The 17,456-nt window shown below is 37.9% G+C and overlaps 1 protein-coding gene across 11 annotated transcripts in view; it reads right to left on the bottom strand.

Annotated features, from left to right (window-relative positions):
* The window catches only part of LOC122563265 (ankyrin repeat and SAM domain-containing protein 1A-like), a 355,050-nt gene that overhangs the window by 150,796 nt on the left and 186,798 nt on the right, over positions 1-17,456 (bottom strand). For all 11 annotated transcript variants that reach the window (XR_006315548.1, XM_043716916.1, XM_043716914.1 and 8 more), the window contains 2 exons: positions 16,408-16,531; positions 1,826-2,400 (listed from right to left, as the gene is read on the bottom strand). Coding sequence is in view for 10 of the 11 variants with exons in the window: in XM_043716916.1 (XP_043572851.1) it covers positions 1,826-2,400; positions 16,408-16,531 (699 nt within the window). In the remaining variant the exon portion in view is untranslated. The remainder of the gene's footprint in view (positions 1-1,825; positions 2,401-16,407; positions 16,532-17,456) is intronic.

Raw genomic sequence — 17,456 nt, forward strand, 5'->3', positions numbered from 1 at the left:
TCATTAGGTAAGTGAACTAAGGCATAGGCTTAATATTTGGGGACGTGGAAATATCTGGAATTAGAAGCTAGTCTAATCGCAATTGTGTAACAATTGGGGACAATTCCAAAAAGCAATCTGTTCCATTCGCGTCTTTTCAGAATAGAAATCTACTGCCCTTACTGGTCTGGTCTACATGAGACTCCAGTCCAACAACAATGTGGCTGACTCTTAAATGCTCTCTGAAACGTCCTAAAAAGCCACTCAGTTCAAGAGCGATTAGAGATGGGCAACAAATTGCTAGTGACATCACTTGTTAGTGATGCCTCCATCACATGAAACAATAAAAAAAGCCTGATCCCTTTGTCAAAATGAGAGACATAGCAAATGATAGCTATATTCACAATTGTTTATGGTTCATCAAGAACCCCTGCAGATTTCTGAAAGTTTTGGCTGCTATTTGAAAAATAGCTTTTCCTAAACAAACTTACTTTCCTTTGACAACAGAAATTCCAAACATATGACATGAAATAGGGCTGACAACTACAATAAAAACTGTTTTACAGTGATGTATCTGATAGAAAGCTAAATCAGTACAGAAAACAGAAAGTTGTTATAAATGGAACAAAATAATTGAAGTTTTTATATTGACTTAGTTCTTTCATTTAATGCCTGATTAAGTACAGTAATCCAGTCAGGCACATCTAGAATTGGTACACGTCAATAAACTTAGTAGACTCTGATCCTCATTCTAGCTTCTAAGCACAACGTTTCTTAATCAGAAAATATGAACACAATTATTGAGATCTGATTTTAATTCAGAATATAGATATGGCACGGCTGGACTGAAATATCAAAATCAGATGCATTTGTACCAATGTTATCAAAGCTTTTGAATATCTTAATTGTTGGAATGTTAAAACAATCAGCAACTAAATTACGAATCATGGACAGTTGTGCTACTCGAGCTGTGCATTTTTACTTTTTTTTTTAAAACTCACACAATGCATGCAAAAATTGAGGACATGATGAGGCCTACCAAGTCAGTAATTTTGAATATAGCAACTGACCAGAATTTATCAAGTCTTTTTTTTTGCCCCACATATATACTTAGATGCCCTGCTTGTGTTACCATACTTCTGGTTTATATGGGGTTACCTAATCAAACTGGGCTGGTATGAATAATTTAGATTAAAAAAAAGAGGTGAAATATTTAATAATTGATCGGTACTCCATTCAAAAGCTTTCAAGGAAACCATGAAGTGTGGTTTTAAAATACAATAATATTTTCAATGAACATTAATGGTTCCAGAAAACAATGCTATTTTGGGTGTTTATAGTGGAAGTATTAATAGTTCGGGTTGATCAGAACTAATAGCAATTTTTCATTTTTTCTATAAACTCGACTGTTCTTAAAGCAAACCTAAATCAATTTCCTGATGCAGGTACTGTATTTCTGTCCCTTATATCAAGACCACATTACATTGTAGGAGTAAGTGGCTATAAGTTCAAATCAATCCACTCATACCCGCTGTCATATATGGCTTACACGTGTTACAAAAACCTCAAAAGCAGGAACGTCTACCAAGATCATGAATAGCATTTTTATCAGGCAGACTAGTTTTATGATCGGTTAGTAAATCTGTATCAAGTGCAAACGTAGCTTTACAAAATTAAGAATGCTGCAGAGAGAACAATATTACTTTAAATAGATTAGCTCAGCTTTAACTGTAACAGTTTTAGAGTTAAAAAATCTGTTTCCTGAATATATTATTTAATTCCAGTAACTAGCTTATTTGGCTGGCTGACATAAACAACAATTATAAACAACAGGAACAGTACATACCTCCTCCCATTCTGACTGAAAGGATGGCGATTTTTCTAACCGTTTCTTCACAGAACTGCAGTTTGAAAGAGACTCACTACGACTTCCCAGCATATCTTCTTCAGATGGAGGACATATAATGAGCTCTGAATCCGATTTTGACAAAGTTCTTGCAAATTTCAGGTCGGCTTTACCCTTTCCACTAGGTCGTACCCTTTCTGAAGTACATGTCCGTCTTTCTATTCCCTTGCTGAATGGAATATCACGTTGAACAGACTTAGAATTTACAGGATCCGTCTGGCTGATGTGGATGTCACGTACGGTATTATGGATTACCTGCTCCCCTTTTTGCTCAGCAATATCTGCTGCAGAGTTCTTAATGTCAGTGTTCACTGCCCGCCCTGTTGCACAGTGTTGCCTCTCTGGCAAGACTCTGCTTTGCATCGCTTCAGCTTCCACTCCCCCTTTGCTCAAAGCAGCTAGTAGAGTGACTGGATCGTTCTGAATCTCAGAGATTGGAGGTGACCCATGTAGAAGTCCCGAAAACTGCTCAGGAATGTTGATATCCTGAGATTCAACCTCACTATTCATGTGATCTTGAGGAGGAAAAAAAAAAGAACAGTTTAATAAATATGCAGCCCACACAGTTGCAACAGACAGCTGATTGTGAAGATTTCTGTGAACACAAAATTACACAACATTTATTAAATTCCAATCCCAAACTGATTTATTCAGCCTGACCAAAGACAATGCTGTCAATGTCTAGTCTTTATTAACATTACCAGCAGACACTCACTTTATATGGGTAGAATTCTATAAATAAAATTGTAAGCTATACAACCAAAGGCATTGAAGAGGGTGTACAAAACAGACAATCTGTTTAAAAAAATGCAATCAGTATAAGATTGCTTAATTTATAGACAAAACAATCCTTCTTAAATGTTTCTAATGAACATCCACACTTCATGTTAAACAGAAGTAAATTTGAAATTCTTTATTTGTCTAACATCAGTGTACATTGCTTGCATAATTCACCCCTCCATATTATATATATGTGAATAAAACTGCAGCAGGCTTTTTCAAATTTATTGGGTATATTTGCAATAAATTTCACAATATAAATTAATCCTGACATAGCTGACATTTAAGCAAACACAATGCAAGAAAAGGGAATTTATTTTTTTTTTAAACTAGTCTTTTATTGACCTTTTTTTAAACAGATGCAGGGAGACTACTCTGCTGCCAAACTGGATTGCTACATTCTTCTCAAAGACACAGGGTGCAGACTTGTATATTGCTACAAGTATATTACAGGTTCACATGGACCTGAATAGACTCGTTAAATATGGGAACCAGCCTTTCAGAATCCAAAGGAAAATAAGGTCAGTGTGACAACTACCTTTCATTCAGTTGCAAGTCACGAGAATTGCCAATTTAATTGGAAATATCACTGCATTAAAAGCACAGGTAACTAGAAGATAAATAAAATTTAGAATGATCACACCACAGTCAGAAATGAACAGAACTTTTTTAAACCTATTTTTCTAATCAACCTGTTCAGAGATGTTATTATACACTTCTGGAGCAGATAGGACTTGAAACCCAGGTCTCTGTGCCCAGGGGTAGGGAAACTACCACTGTACCACAAGACCATCCTTAACATGGGCCCCGAATCTACAATCCTAAAAGTAAGAGTTGCATGCTCTGCAGATTAAGCTAGGCTGCCACAAAGCCTATTGCACCTCAAAATATTTCTGACCCTGCTGACTATACTCAAGTCACTGTGCACTTCCTTTGGTCACTGCATCTTCCCTATTCTAAAACATTTACTCTGTCAACCTACTTTCCAGGCTACCCAAAAAAAAATGCACCTTTATCATGAAGTATTTACATAATATATGAAAAAGTGATAATAACGTAAGACTATTGTGATAAACCACCTTACATAACAATTTAATTTAGAACATAAGATAGCTTCACTAAATTCAAGTGGTTTTCTCAGCAAATATTAAATATTTCTCAGTGGCTCATCTACTGAGCCTATGGAAATTTGCAAAAAGGGGAGAACGGGTGCATCATTTTATAAAAATAAGTACACATTGCATAACTTCAGTAATAGAAAGGCTGAACTGGTGGAATATGCTAAGGCAATTCACAAAGAGGGGTTAAAACATACCATCTGCAAATCCTGTGCAGTTTTCAGGCAAGTGACTAATGTTATTGTTAAAGAGTCATAATATAAAGATTAAAACATTAACATCAAGATCAGCTAACAAAATTGTGAAAGAGGGGCAGAATTATTCAAAACATGTGAGAGAGATGGTATTGTCAATTAATAACCCTTCTAAAATAATCACACTTTTATATTTTTGGTTTGTAGTCTGATTCTTTTAAATGCATCTTGAAGCAGTTTGGAAATGGTAGTCAGAGCATTGGATTACCAAGAGACACAATCTTCCATTGAACTGGTTTATTATTTTGGTTGTATGTAAGATTAACAATAGGTTGTATTTTTTCTTGTCTTTTTTAAAAAAGATCATTTCACCCTTTCAATCGCAATCCAGTTTAATTCCTTCTGGTATCTTTTTGACATGGAACCCAATGACCTAATTTAGACTCAGAATTATACAATCTGTGATGTATATGTAATCTGCAATATCTGATTGAAATAAGTTCCATGTTTACGCATGCAGATCTTAGATGATTATCTCCAGAGCAACATGTATTTTTCTTGTGGCATGTAAAAGCACTCAAACAGCCAGCACGCTGTTATGTCTGTGTAATTCAGTAATGAATCTTCACTGTCAACTACACTGCACTGCTTCTGAATAAGGCTTGCTATGGAAACTAGTCAAAATTAAGAGTTTGCTTTGGGCCAAGATCAGTTCAGAACATGTACAGTTCCATCAACTTAAGTTCAGATTTTACCAGCCATGTCACTCAATCTGCTATACCAATGTAAGGTGCAAGAGGAAGACAATAATGGAGGTAAACAAGAGGAAAAGAATGACAGTCTCAAGCTACCAGAGAACTGCATAATAAATGGAGTTAGTACATTGCAGTTTTACTTCAAGTCAGACCATGCAATGTTTCCCCTCTGTCAGTTGCGTAACATGAGAATCAGCAGTCGCAACAGATTTGCTCATGGTTATGACTGCAGAGCACAAATTTCCTCCAGTTCAAAAATCACTATTTATCAGAACTGTCAAAGAATTGTGGTCAACATCAAAGATCAAATAATTTTCTAAATAGAAGTATTATTTAATATAAATTAATCAAATTACACTGAGTACCTAGTTAGAAATTTTAGGAGAAACACATGCACTGGACGTCCATGTGTATAGGTGTTCAATGAAGACAAAATTAGCAGCATCCTGTTAATGATGAACACAATTTGTGAAACAGCTAGTTTCACCTGTTCCTCCAACCACTGAAATACTTTACCATTCCAGGAAATTAGAACATAGAACATTACAGCGCAGGACAGGCCCTTTGGCCCTCGATGTTGCGCGGCCCTGTGAAACCAATCCAAAGCCCACCTAACCTACACTATTCCATTCCCATCTATATGCCTATCCAAGAAACTGGAGTAAGTTGTGCACATTTTAGGATCAAAAGCGACAACTTTGGGGCCCCATACCAATATCCTAAATGAGAGGATTTGCACACTGGTGAGAAAAGGAGGCAGGGATATCATCACAAGTATATGTTCGAAGTTACATACCAATTACTATGGGATATTGTATCTCCTATAATTAATAAACAGCATTTATACAAACACAACAAACCCCAACACAAAGCTGCAAATGTTTCATGACATATCACTACATTGCTGTTACCAAACTTCATGGAGCTATGATGCCAAATCTGTTACACAGCTGCTTCATCATATCAAACCTTTACAATCATTTCCCATTGAACTTTTCGAACTTGAAACTACAACAAAATAAAACAATATAGCAGTGGCTAATAGGATTACCATTTTATAGCAAAATTCAAGTACATTCTCATAGAAACAAAGACTCTTTAGTGTGCACTTGCAGACTTCCCACCAGTTGATATTATTTGAACCCTAAAAGTGTCAGAAGAGCAGCTTAGAGCTGATTTATTAGAATCTATGCTTCCAAGGAGTCAGAATTCACGAGATTCTCAGAAAGGTGCCCTTGTTAAGTATCCACAGGAGGCAGTATAACAGGATTTCCTTCGTCTGTCAAAGTATTTGATAATTTTTCCTGTTTACCTCACAGATTGCTGACCAAGATGACTTTTTTTAACCCTTCCAAAAATGTTTCATTTTTAGGAGAATTTTTCCATCTTCCACGTAAACTTGCTTTATGGTTCTTGCAGCTGCCAAGATTCAAGAAAAACAAGATTCCAACCAGCTAAGTTAAGACGCCACAAGGCAGAAAACTGAGCAAAATTTTGACTAACAAAAACAATTTGAACAGTTATCAATCGGATAGGCATATGAACTTCACAATTTTTACTGTGCCTTTGACTCACTCACTGGGGACCTCATGTTCTCACTTACATGCCATCACTAAATGCTCTTTTGTCCACTTTTACCAAACTCAATTCCTTCATCTGTGTCACCGCAGAAAAAATTGACTAACAGCTGGACAGGGTGTGAAAGCAGCAGCAGGATGACAGGGTGTGAAAGCAGCAGCAGGTTGAGGATGGGGAGATCTCAATTGCCATCCAAACCAATATGTTACATGGTGCTGTGCTGCTCTTTCAATACCACTAATATATTCTTAATTTGCAGAAGTTTTTATTCTCTCAAACAACTACCTTTTTTCTCTTATGCAACATCCTTTAAACCTCTACCAGGAACAGGCCAGCACCAAATATGCCTTCACCTCTACCTCTATCTTCAAGGCGGAAGTGACTCGATGCTCGAAGTATGCACAGGCAAGGCTTTCAACTGCACCTTACACCACCTTAGAAACTTTGAACTTGATGGGTACTCTTCCTCAAATAGACTCAAAAAACACTCACAGCACTGTCAGAAACTAGGCAGCTGCTCAGCCCAGGCAGATATCTAATGGTCTTGACCATTAATGACTTTATCAAAACACAGAGATAGACACACGTACAAGTACAGCAACAGGTTTCTCAGTGACACTTGGATTGAAGGATTGAAGTCCACTAACATTACTTAAATTCTGCTACTGCCAAAACATATAAAATTAGAAGCAACATGTATAGGGTGGATCGTTAGACTCTGTTTTGCTGGGTGAAAATGTAGGGGGCATAGATTTGGGTGAGGGATAAAGTTTAGCAGTGATGTGTAAGCCAAGTTTTATTTTACACAAAGGGTGGCACTGGCAGGGGTGATGGTAGAAGCAGATACGGTAGCAATGTTTAAGAGGCATTTACACATTGCCAGGGCCAACAGTGAAAACTGCATTAGAGCAGTCATGTTAAGGTGCAATGAAGATATATTATTAGAAGTGAAAGGTTATTTGAGAGACGAGCAGCCTCTGCAAATACCCAAACTAGATTTGGAGAAGCTGTTTAAGGATAAATCCACATCTGACATGGGGGAATCTTTTAAAGGACAGTTGACCAGAGTTCAGGACCAGCATGTTACTGTGAGGATGAGAGAGAAGATTGGAAAGATTTGGGAACCCTGGATGACAAGAGATAGACAAAGTTTATTCAAAAAGAAAACTGAAGCAAATGTAAAGTTTAGAAAATTGAAATCAGACAAGGCCCTTGAAGAATACAAAGGAAGCAGGAAAGAACAAAGAATTAGGAAGGCTAAAAGGGGCCATGACATGGTCTTGGCAAGTATGATTAAGGAGAATCCCAAGGCATTTTATACATACATGAGGAGCCAAGATGGTAGCTAGGCAAAGGGTAGGTCCACTCAAGGACAAAGGTGGGAATTTATGTGTGGAATCACAGGAAATAAGTGCGGTCCTGAGTGAGTACTTCGCAATGGCTATCACAGAGGGCTCAGATGATGGTAATATTAGGAATTAATATGTTGATAATCTGCAGTATGTCGATATTAGAGTGGTAGTGTTGGATGTCTTGAAAACATTAAGGTTGAGAAGGACTTGATGGGAGTTATCCCAGGATACCGAGGAAGGCAAGGTGGCAGATTGCTGGGCCTTTACAGAAATCTTCGGATTCTCTTCAGCCAGAAGGTGGAGAATGTTGTTCAATTGTTTAAGAAGGGAAACAAGGATAATCCAGGAAATTATAGGCCAACGAGCCTTACATTAAATGTAGGGAAATTAGTGGAGAATGTACTCAGGGACAGGATTTACTCGCATTAGGAAAGGATTGGACTTATTAGGGATGGTGTAGAGGTCCTGGTTTTGGACCAAGGTGGACAAAGTTAAAAGTCACAACACCAGGGACAGTTATTTGGGATAGTTAGCATGGCTTTGTGCAAGGGAGATCTGAGGAAGGAATGGGGCTCCGAAAGCTTGCAATTTTAAATAAACCTTTTGGACTATAACCTGGTGTCATTTGATTTTTGCCCCTGTTCACCTCAGTCCAATTCCGGCATCTCCACATCAAAATTCGATTGAATTTGTTGAGGAAGTGACAAAAATGATTGATACACAATAAATTGGCATATATTGCTAGATTAACATTACAAAGAAAACTACTTTGAATTGCAGAGGCTTTACAGGACAGTGACATCACATTTTAAGTCAACAGCACAGTGACAAAGAAACATTCCTTCAAAATCATTCCTTTTTCAAAGAATCTTGAATGCTTAATAAATATGTGAATGATGAAGTAAACCATTATTATCTTTACAATTCTGCCTTATTCCCAAAGTGCCTACAAGCTGAGCACGGAAAAGGGTCTAGCACAAAGCCAACAAATTTTGCTGAAGCTCAACAGAAAGCATTAGTTTTAGGGTGCACAAACACTGCACTTTGTTTACATTCGGGACAAGCAACAATCTTTCCAGTTTTTGTATGAAGAATAATATCCTTGCATCCTGAACATTTCTTTGTTCCTCACACGAAACAGGTAAATATTGTGAAATTTGGTTTATTTGCTACCAAACATCTGTGATAGGTTTCATTTATATCATATGAATTTACTTAACAGCTTTCCAACTGAGTCAAAAGCTTACCCTGCATGTGGTGTTAGGAAGGAAAACAAAGTTGCACATAATGAGAACAAATATTAAGTTAAGTAGAAGACAGACATTATGATATGAAAAGATGTGCCCAACATATTTAACTTGCCTTAGATTTGCAGTTAGAATACAGGTTTGTCATGTATTTCTGATATGCACATAATCCAAACATTTCTCATCGTATTTTGATTTCACAATTAACTTTCCTCTTTCAGGATTACTATCACAAACATGTCTTTCTCACACAGTTTAAACACTTAAAGTAATGTACTGTAAGGAATATTCCAGGTTTTAGGGGATGGAGAAATGAATGCATCACATTTTATCATCGTGTTAGGAGGATAAACTATGAGCACTCTGAAACATTTATGAAGATTAGAAAAATATATTGTTAACTCAGGACAGTGGAACAAGGTATTAATTCAGTACTGAATAGATGTCCAAAAGGAGAAAATAGCAGGGACGCGAGCAATAATTTCTAATTTCTCTCTAGTCACAGGAGAGGTGCCAGAGGACTGCAGGATAGCCAGTGTGTGATACTGTTATTCAAGCAAGGAACAAGGGATAAACGCAGTCAAAGTTCAGTAGTGGGGAAACTATTGGAAGCAATTCTGAGGGGCAGATCCATCTGACTTGGAAAGGCAGGGATTAATCAAGAGGTATCAGTATGGCTTTTTTAAGGGGGGGGGGTCATGTCTGGCTAACTTAATTACATTTTTGGAAGATGCAACCAAGTGTGTATGAGGGCAAGCATTCAACACTGACTACTTGAACTTCAACAAGGCTTTTGATTAAATTGCATGGGATTGGAAATAGCACACGGACATGGACAAGAACTAGTTGGCAGACAGGAAACAAACACTAGGAATAAACTCATCATTTTCTGAGTGGCAACAAGTGAATAGTGGAGTATTACAGGAATCAGTGCCTGGACCCAATGTGGACAAATGTGAGATTATCAACTTTGGTAGCAAAAACAGAAAGACAGATTACTATCTGAATGGTGATAGATTGGGAAACGAGGAGATGCAACGAGATCTGGGTGCCCTTGTACAGCAATCACTGAAAGTAAGTATGCAGGTGCAGCAAGCAATGAAGGAAACAAGCGGTAGGTTGGCCTTTATAATGAGAGTATTTTACTACAGGAATGAAGATTTCTTGCTGCAACAGGACAGGACCTTAGTGAGACCACATCTATAGAACTATGCACAGTTTTAATCTCCTTACGTGAGGATGGATGTTCTGGCTAGGGACATATTGCAACAATAGTTTACTAGACTGATTCCTGGGATGGCAGGATGAATGTATGAAGAGAAACGGGAACAATCACTGGAGTTTCTAAGAATAAGGGAGAAGATCTCAAAAGGAACCTATAACAGTCCAAGAGGACGAGACAGGGTTAACGCAAAAAGGATTTCCCTGATGACCAGAGAGTCCAGAACCAGGGTCACTGTCTAAGGATATCGGGCAAGACATTTAGGACTGAAATGAGAAGACATGGCTTCACTCACAGTGATGAGCCTGTGGAATTTTCTGCCACATAAAATGTTTGAGACCAAAACATTGAATGTTTTCAAGAAGTTAAATAATAGTTCTTACTACTAAAAGGATCAAAGAGTATGGGGCAAAACCAGGAATAGGGTACTGAGTTGGATGATCAACCATAATCGTATTGAATGGTAAGCAGGCTTGAAGAGCCGAATAGCCCTAGTACTATTCTGATTTCTTATGTGTCTATCTGATGTCTATACTTCTTCCACATAACTCCAGATCCAGAGCGACATGATTAGCCCTGGATCGCCCTCTGAAATGGCCTCACAAGCCACTCAGTTCAAGGACATTTTTGGATGAGCAATGATACTGGTCATGCCAGTGATGCCCATTCCACATGAAAGAATAAAAGGAGATAAAAGGAGCTAATTTCATTGGTTAGGGAGGCTAGGCATTGGGTTGCACCGTAAAATTAGAGACTAAGCTGTCAGAGGTAAAGTTAGGAAACAGGTCTACGCACCAAACTTGGAAGAAGTTTGAAATGCTCTTCCTGAAATAACAATTGATTTGTATTAATCAAAAATATCAAGGGGCGAAGGCCAACAATGTCTGTACACAGATCAGCCAAGGTCTCAGTAAACGGTAAAACAAAAGGTCTTGGGGAGGGGGGGTGGCTGCTAAATGACTGATTCCTGTATATCTTGCATAACAGAAAGCAATGATTAATTAATGGAAATGTTAGTATTTTGCTATATTCACTCTTTCATATGTTGATTAACTTTTTAGTTCTGTGAAATGTGACTTTTTTTTCGATAACGTTAGAAAGTCAGTGAAGTAGCCAGCGTCTGGCTAGTCAGTAACAGAGTGACTCACTGTCAGAGTGCAGAAAATTGAGTAAAGAGCATTGTTGCAATATCATCCATTCAGTGAGAAATTTAAGAGTTAGAATGTAGGGATACTTCAGTGGGGTTGAGTAAAGGGTCTGTAAATTACATTGCTGGGAATAGTGTGAATACTTCTTTTTGCTGTTTATGTCATGATTTTAAATTGTCTTCAGTCTCTCGCTTTTCTTGTGCGTAATAAAATTTTCTTCTTCTGTTAAAAGAACATTGTTTTGGTGGTCAGTCAGATGGTGACCAATCAAACTGCAAAAAATAATGCTTATGATTATCAAGCCAGATTTCAGAGATCTGATTCATCCACTAACAGCTAGACAAAACTGGGGTCATAACACAATTGAGCATTAATACTCCACTCTCTTCATGTATCAACTATCCCTCAATCCCTAAATATTCTCCCTTCCTTAGCTTAAGATAGGTCTTACGAGTCCATAACCAATTTTCCTCCTAACCGCTCCCCTTTTCTGAGTGGCTTCTCAGTGAGACTTTTAATTTTCAAATTTAATTTAATTTTTAAAAAAATAAATGAGAATAGCAAAGTAATCTGTCCATCTCATCTGTCTTCCCTTCTTTTATTTTATTATTGTCTAATTTATATCACTTATCTCATAGGTGTCAGCACAATCTCATCAAATCAGTTGACTTCAACTGCTGTCCTTAAGGTTGCCTTAGATGAACATGCCCTAACTCACACCATTAACCTCTTTCTGTCAAAAACCCCCCATTTCCCTCCTCCTTCTCTAAGGTGCAGTCTAAAGTTTATAGAAGACAAAATGAAAAATTACAAAAGGGATACAATCAGATCATTGGCCCTATTTTGCTCTTGTACAGTTTTTTTTGTTTTAAAAAAAAGATTCCACCTCAATTTCAGAGCTATGTCCCTTGAAAAAAGCTCAAAGTTGAAATTAGGACAAGAAAAATAATAATACATTCCAGATTAAATAATTTTACTAATTTATTTCATCAATTAAAATGTTAATACCATGATGCACTTAGGCTACCCATAGCAGAGATCCAAAATAACGGTGCTCTGTATCAGTTCATATCACAATTTGAAGCAGCAATATGTTGCAAAGATGGAATACAGAAGGAGAAAGTGAGGACTGCAGATGCTGGAGATCAGAGCTGAAAAATGTGTTGCTGGAAAAGCGCAGGTATCTCATTCCTGAAGAAGGGCTTATGCCCGAAACGTCGATCCTCCTGCTCCTGGGATGCTGTCTGACCTGCTGCGCTGTTCCAGCAACACATTTTTCAGCTCTAGAATACAGAAGGGCCCTGAATAAGCCTCGAAGAGGAAATCTTAACAATCAAGCCTGCATCAAAATGCCAAATAGGATATGGGTCATGGTCAAAGAATCTGTGAAAACTGAAAAACATTACAATGATTTCTCAAGTATTCAAAGTCCAGTGCTACATTCCCTTTTGCACTCTGACCCGACTAGGTTTGACTGCATAGTGTATGTTGAACCTCATATTCATGTCTTGAAATGTGAATTTAGATGCTGAATTCATGATCTGAACCATGAGTCTCACATCTCAGCATACAACAAATTCTAAACTGCACACTCCCACTGAGAAGGTTAAGGAGTTATCATCTAGTTATTAAATATAGACATGATGGATGTTCAACATGCACAAAAATAATGGAGACTCTTCATGTTTCATAGTTTTGTGCTTCAACAATACATTTACAAATCTTCATTTTCAACTTAGCACTATGACAGAGCTCTGATTAGTCACTAGAGTAAAAAGAAAAATCTGAATGTTACAATATCACCTGTATTTAACAAGTGGACAGCTTGTCAAATGTGCTGGGTAATTGGAGGAAAAGCAGGGGGCAAAGGAAAAAATAGCTCTAATGTATTCAAAAGCATGGAGGGCATTTGGTATATTGCTTTTTGAGTGGAGGTTCTAATAACCATGCCAAGTAGTAAGTTGCTGAAATAAATCTAAAGTTTGCATCTGAAATTTGACTTAAATGAATGCTGGCTGGAATACTGGAAAACAAACTTCACTGGAACAGTCTCTTCATTCTGGTGCAACTATTCATTATCCAGTAATAACCCTTTGAGGTTTACCAGCTTATGTGAATGCAGACTTGAACTGCTTATGAGATAATCCTGCTGTAATATTTCTCAGTTCAATGCATGGAGTTCCAACTGTCAATGTTCGCTTGTTCTACAAAATGATTTATAGTATAACCAACTTCAACAGAATAAGCAAGCTGCAAGTGGAATGCAGACACCACTGCCAACAATTGCTATGCAGCTAAAAACGAATCTTTTAAAGGTCAAAAGCACAATCGGGCAACAGAGCAGCACAAAGACTAAATTTGTATTTTCCCTTGCCATCGACATCCCAAATAAGATACTGCACAATGTTTCATTCATCATGAATAAATGGGTCTCCTACTAATTGCATTTGGTCCAAATTACTTAGTACCATCCAAGGCAAACAGCATCTATTGCTTACTGTTCATTCAGATAAAACTTGAGGACGTCTAGGCAGTAAAGAATTTTCTTTTTAATCAATAACTTAATCATCCACAAAACTGATTTATGCCCTAACTTTTTTTAAACAAAGTTTGCCTCTCTTGAGCAAACCAGATCTAGTTATTTCACTTCATCTATTCTTCATATTTCCTGGTTTTGTTTTCTCTCCCCAAATGTAAACCTTGCACTTTTGGGATTGATTTCCATTTGCCACTTTTACAGCTATTCAACCAAACTATGATTTCATCCTGCATTTGACAACCATCCTCTTCACTATCAAAAACCCAGCCAATTTTTGGATCATCTTCTGCCATTTTTCCAACATGTCAAGGCAAAGTGGTGACAGGAGAATCTAAGAGAGCTCTGGAGAGCCAACGAGACTACAGCAAATTGTGCCTCATTGCAATTTCAAGGTCAGTCAGGCCAATGGAGAGAACAACAGCCATAATGAGATTGAAAACAGAAAGCATAAAATAAAACTGACTACAAAGAATCTTGGTATTATTGAGATTTTGGAATCTTGGGAGTTAAAATGTAATGACTAGAAGTTGTTTAGCAAATTTCTTCTTGGCACATGATTTTGGCAAGGCCAGCTTTATTGACTAACCATTATTTCCTGAGAGAACACTTTTGGGAATCGCCTTCTTAAACCATGGTCCACCTGACAGACGTACACACTGCTGTTCAGGAGGGAGTTCCAGGATTTTGATCCAGCAGTAAAGTTGCTGTTTCTCTCATTCTCATTTATTGTCTTTCCTCCCTCCAGTTTGTGTTAGCTTCTTGCATTCATCCAAACCTTACTTGCCATTTTCTAATTCACACCAATTTCTGTTCACTCATCACTCATGCACTTGCCAATTTCCTCCTGCCCCAAACATTGAGCTCCTCTAATTCTAACGTGTTGCCCATGCATGTCTTTTTCGTTTAATCATTGATGGATTACCTCAGCTTCCATGCCTTATAACTCCTCTCTCACTCCTTTCTTCAAGGTGCTTTCACATGTTCTAATATCTCTTGTGTTTGGGTGCCAGATTTTGTTCAGCAATCACGTTTATGAACTGCTTTGGGCTGTTTTAGAATATTAAAGTGTTATGCCTCACTTGAGTAGCACCCGAGAAATGAAGCCCTGCTATTCCAAGAATGGTCATAAGTAACATTTAGAACACACAAGTGTAAGGCAACGTTCATTGCGAAAAAGAGAAAATCTAACCATTGTCCCTTAACGTTCAATAGTACTACCATCATTGATTCCCCCACTATCAACATCCTGAAAATTACCATAGACTAAAAACTGAACTGGACAAGCCATATAAAAGCTACAAAATCAGGTTAGAGGCTTGGAATTTTACTAAGAGTAGATCACTTCCTGTCTCCCCAATGCATGTCCACCATCTATAGATCAGGTGTGTGATGGAATATACCCTGCTTGCCTGGATGACTGCAGCTCCAAAAACACTCAAAACTTGACATCATCCATCCTCATTCACCAAATTCAACATCCACCTCCATCACTATTGACACAGTAGCAGCAGTGCAAACCATCCACAGGACACACTGCACTAATGTACCAAAGCTTTTCGGAAGCAGCTTCCAAGCCCATGACCTATACAACCTAAAAGGACAAAGACAGCAGATGCACCGGACCACCACTTCCTACAAGTTCTCTCCCTCTCCAACCATGCCCCACACCAACTTGACTTGGAATTGTATTATGTTCCTTCATTGTCATTAGGTCATAATAACACTGCTCACATGGCACACCTAACAGGAACTGCAACAGTTCAAGAAGGCAGCCTGCTTACAGCCCATGAACAAACTTTTTAAAGAATGTGTTGTCCGTTTCCTCCAGCAGTTTGTATTGCACTCTCTGTCTTACACCCGTAAATCCCCCATCACCCCTTCCAGAGTTTTGGCATCTCTCTTTTCCTGATTCTGATTCTAATTCCTGTGGATGCTTGCCATTAAAGAGAATGTTGAGAACTCCACCTTGAGGCTCTTGATTTAAGAGATTCTACCATTCTTTTGACAAAGTTACTAAGCAATGAGGAAAGGCACTAGTATCAGCCTTTGCGGCAAGTGGAAAACGCACCTTAATGATATCATAGGCATCGATTTTACAGGTACATTGGAATGTTGCTGGACTTTGTATATTTCTATACCACATGGTTAGTGATAGTTATCGCACTGGTCATAAAACTGTCATTTTTTTTTTTACTTTGGGCACAGACACAGCCATATACAACAGAATCATTTTCATTTTGTTTATGTGCACACTGTAGCTAAAAGTCCTGCAAAAATCAACACTTCATCATTGTGGCAATACTCTTGTGCAATCCCTTTGAAGTAATCACCTCAAGATTCTATTACAATTACTGCTCCTGATGAGGTCTGACCATTAATGTAGGATTCTATCATACATATTTTTAAATAGTTTTAAAAGACTTAATTCAAGGTTGGAAAGACAAATTTGGAAGTGTATTTGAGATTTTTCACAATTCAAGCAGATGCAAGATGGAAATTTCACAGACCCACCATTAAGCTTTCATAACAACCCTGCTCTTAATATTATCAAATTGCCTCATCTTTCAGAAGTACGAAGTATCAACATACCTTGGGTAACAATAATAGATGGCGACTTAAGGTTGAGTGCAAGGTTTGGTTTATTGCTACATGACAAGTTGGCCTCTTGACTTCTATCTGAGTGAATATCGCCAGGTGCAAGTAAATCCGGAATCTGCAATAGAAAAAAGAAAGTTTTCTTTCTCTACTTCTCAAACGAATAGCTCCATATTTAAGTTAACATGATGTGCATAGCACAGGAGAACACAAAGTTTTGCCACATTTCTGAACCTGGGTACAAAGCAAGCTAAAAAAACAAGGTACCACAGAAGTTAGGATGTGACATGGCCATTCTAAGCACACTTGCTAGTTGAATGTGGATGTGAAATAAGGTGATTGATGTTCCTTCTCAACCAGAAAAGGTGCATGGCCCGGATGGACCAACAAAGGAGAAATTTTCTTTATAAAGACCTAAAAATCATGACTTAATATAGATTTGTTCGTAACCTAAAGCATGGCTTTGTGCATGGGAAATTGTGTTTTTTGAGGATAAATTCAAAAAGATTGATGAGAGCAGAGCAGTGAACATTGCCTATATGGACTTTAGTAAAGCCTTTGACAAGGTTCCGCATCTCTACCTGACAAGGTAGACTAATTAGTTAGATCATGTGGGATTCAAGGACAGCTTATCAATTGGCTTGATGGAAGGAGACAGGGGTCGTGATGGAGGGCTGTTTTTGAGACTGGAGGCCTGTCACCAGCGGTGTTCTGCAGGGATCAGCGCTGGATTCACTTTTGTATGTCATTTATATAAACCATTTGGATGAGAATTTAGGAGGCATGGTTAGTAAATTTGCGAATGACACCAAAATTGATGGTGTGGTCAACAGTAAAGAAGGTTATCTCAGATTACAAAGAGATCTTGTTCAATTGGTCCAATGGGTTGATGAGTGTCAGATGGAGTTTAATTTGAATAAATGCAAGGTATTTGATAAAACAAACAAGGGTAGGGCTTACACCAATAATAGTAGAGCCTTGGGTAGTATTGAAAAGCGTGGTATTGGAAAAGCATACGCACTCAGGCAGCAGAGAAGCAGGAG

The sequence above is a fragment of the Chiloscyllium plagiosum genome, chromosome 26 (assembly GCF_004010195.1).
Source record: "Chiloscyllium plagiosum isolate BGI_BamShark_2017 chromosome 26, ASM401019v2, whole genome shotgun sequence".
Taxonomy (NCBI): Eukaryota; Metazoa; Chordata; class Chondrichthyes; order Orectolobiformes; family Hemiscylliidae; genus Chiloscyllium; species Chiloscyllium plagiosum.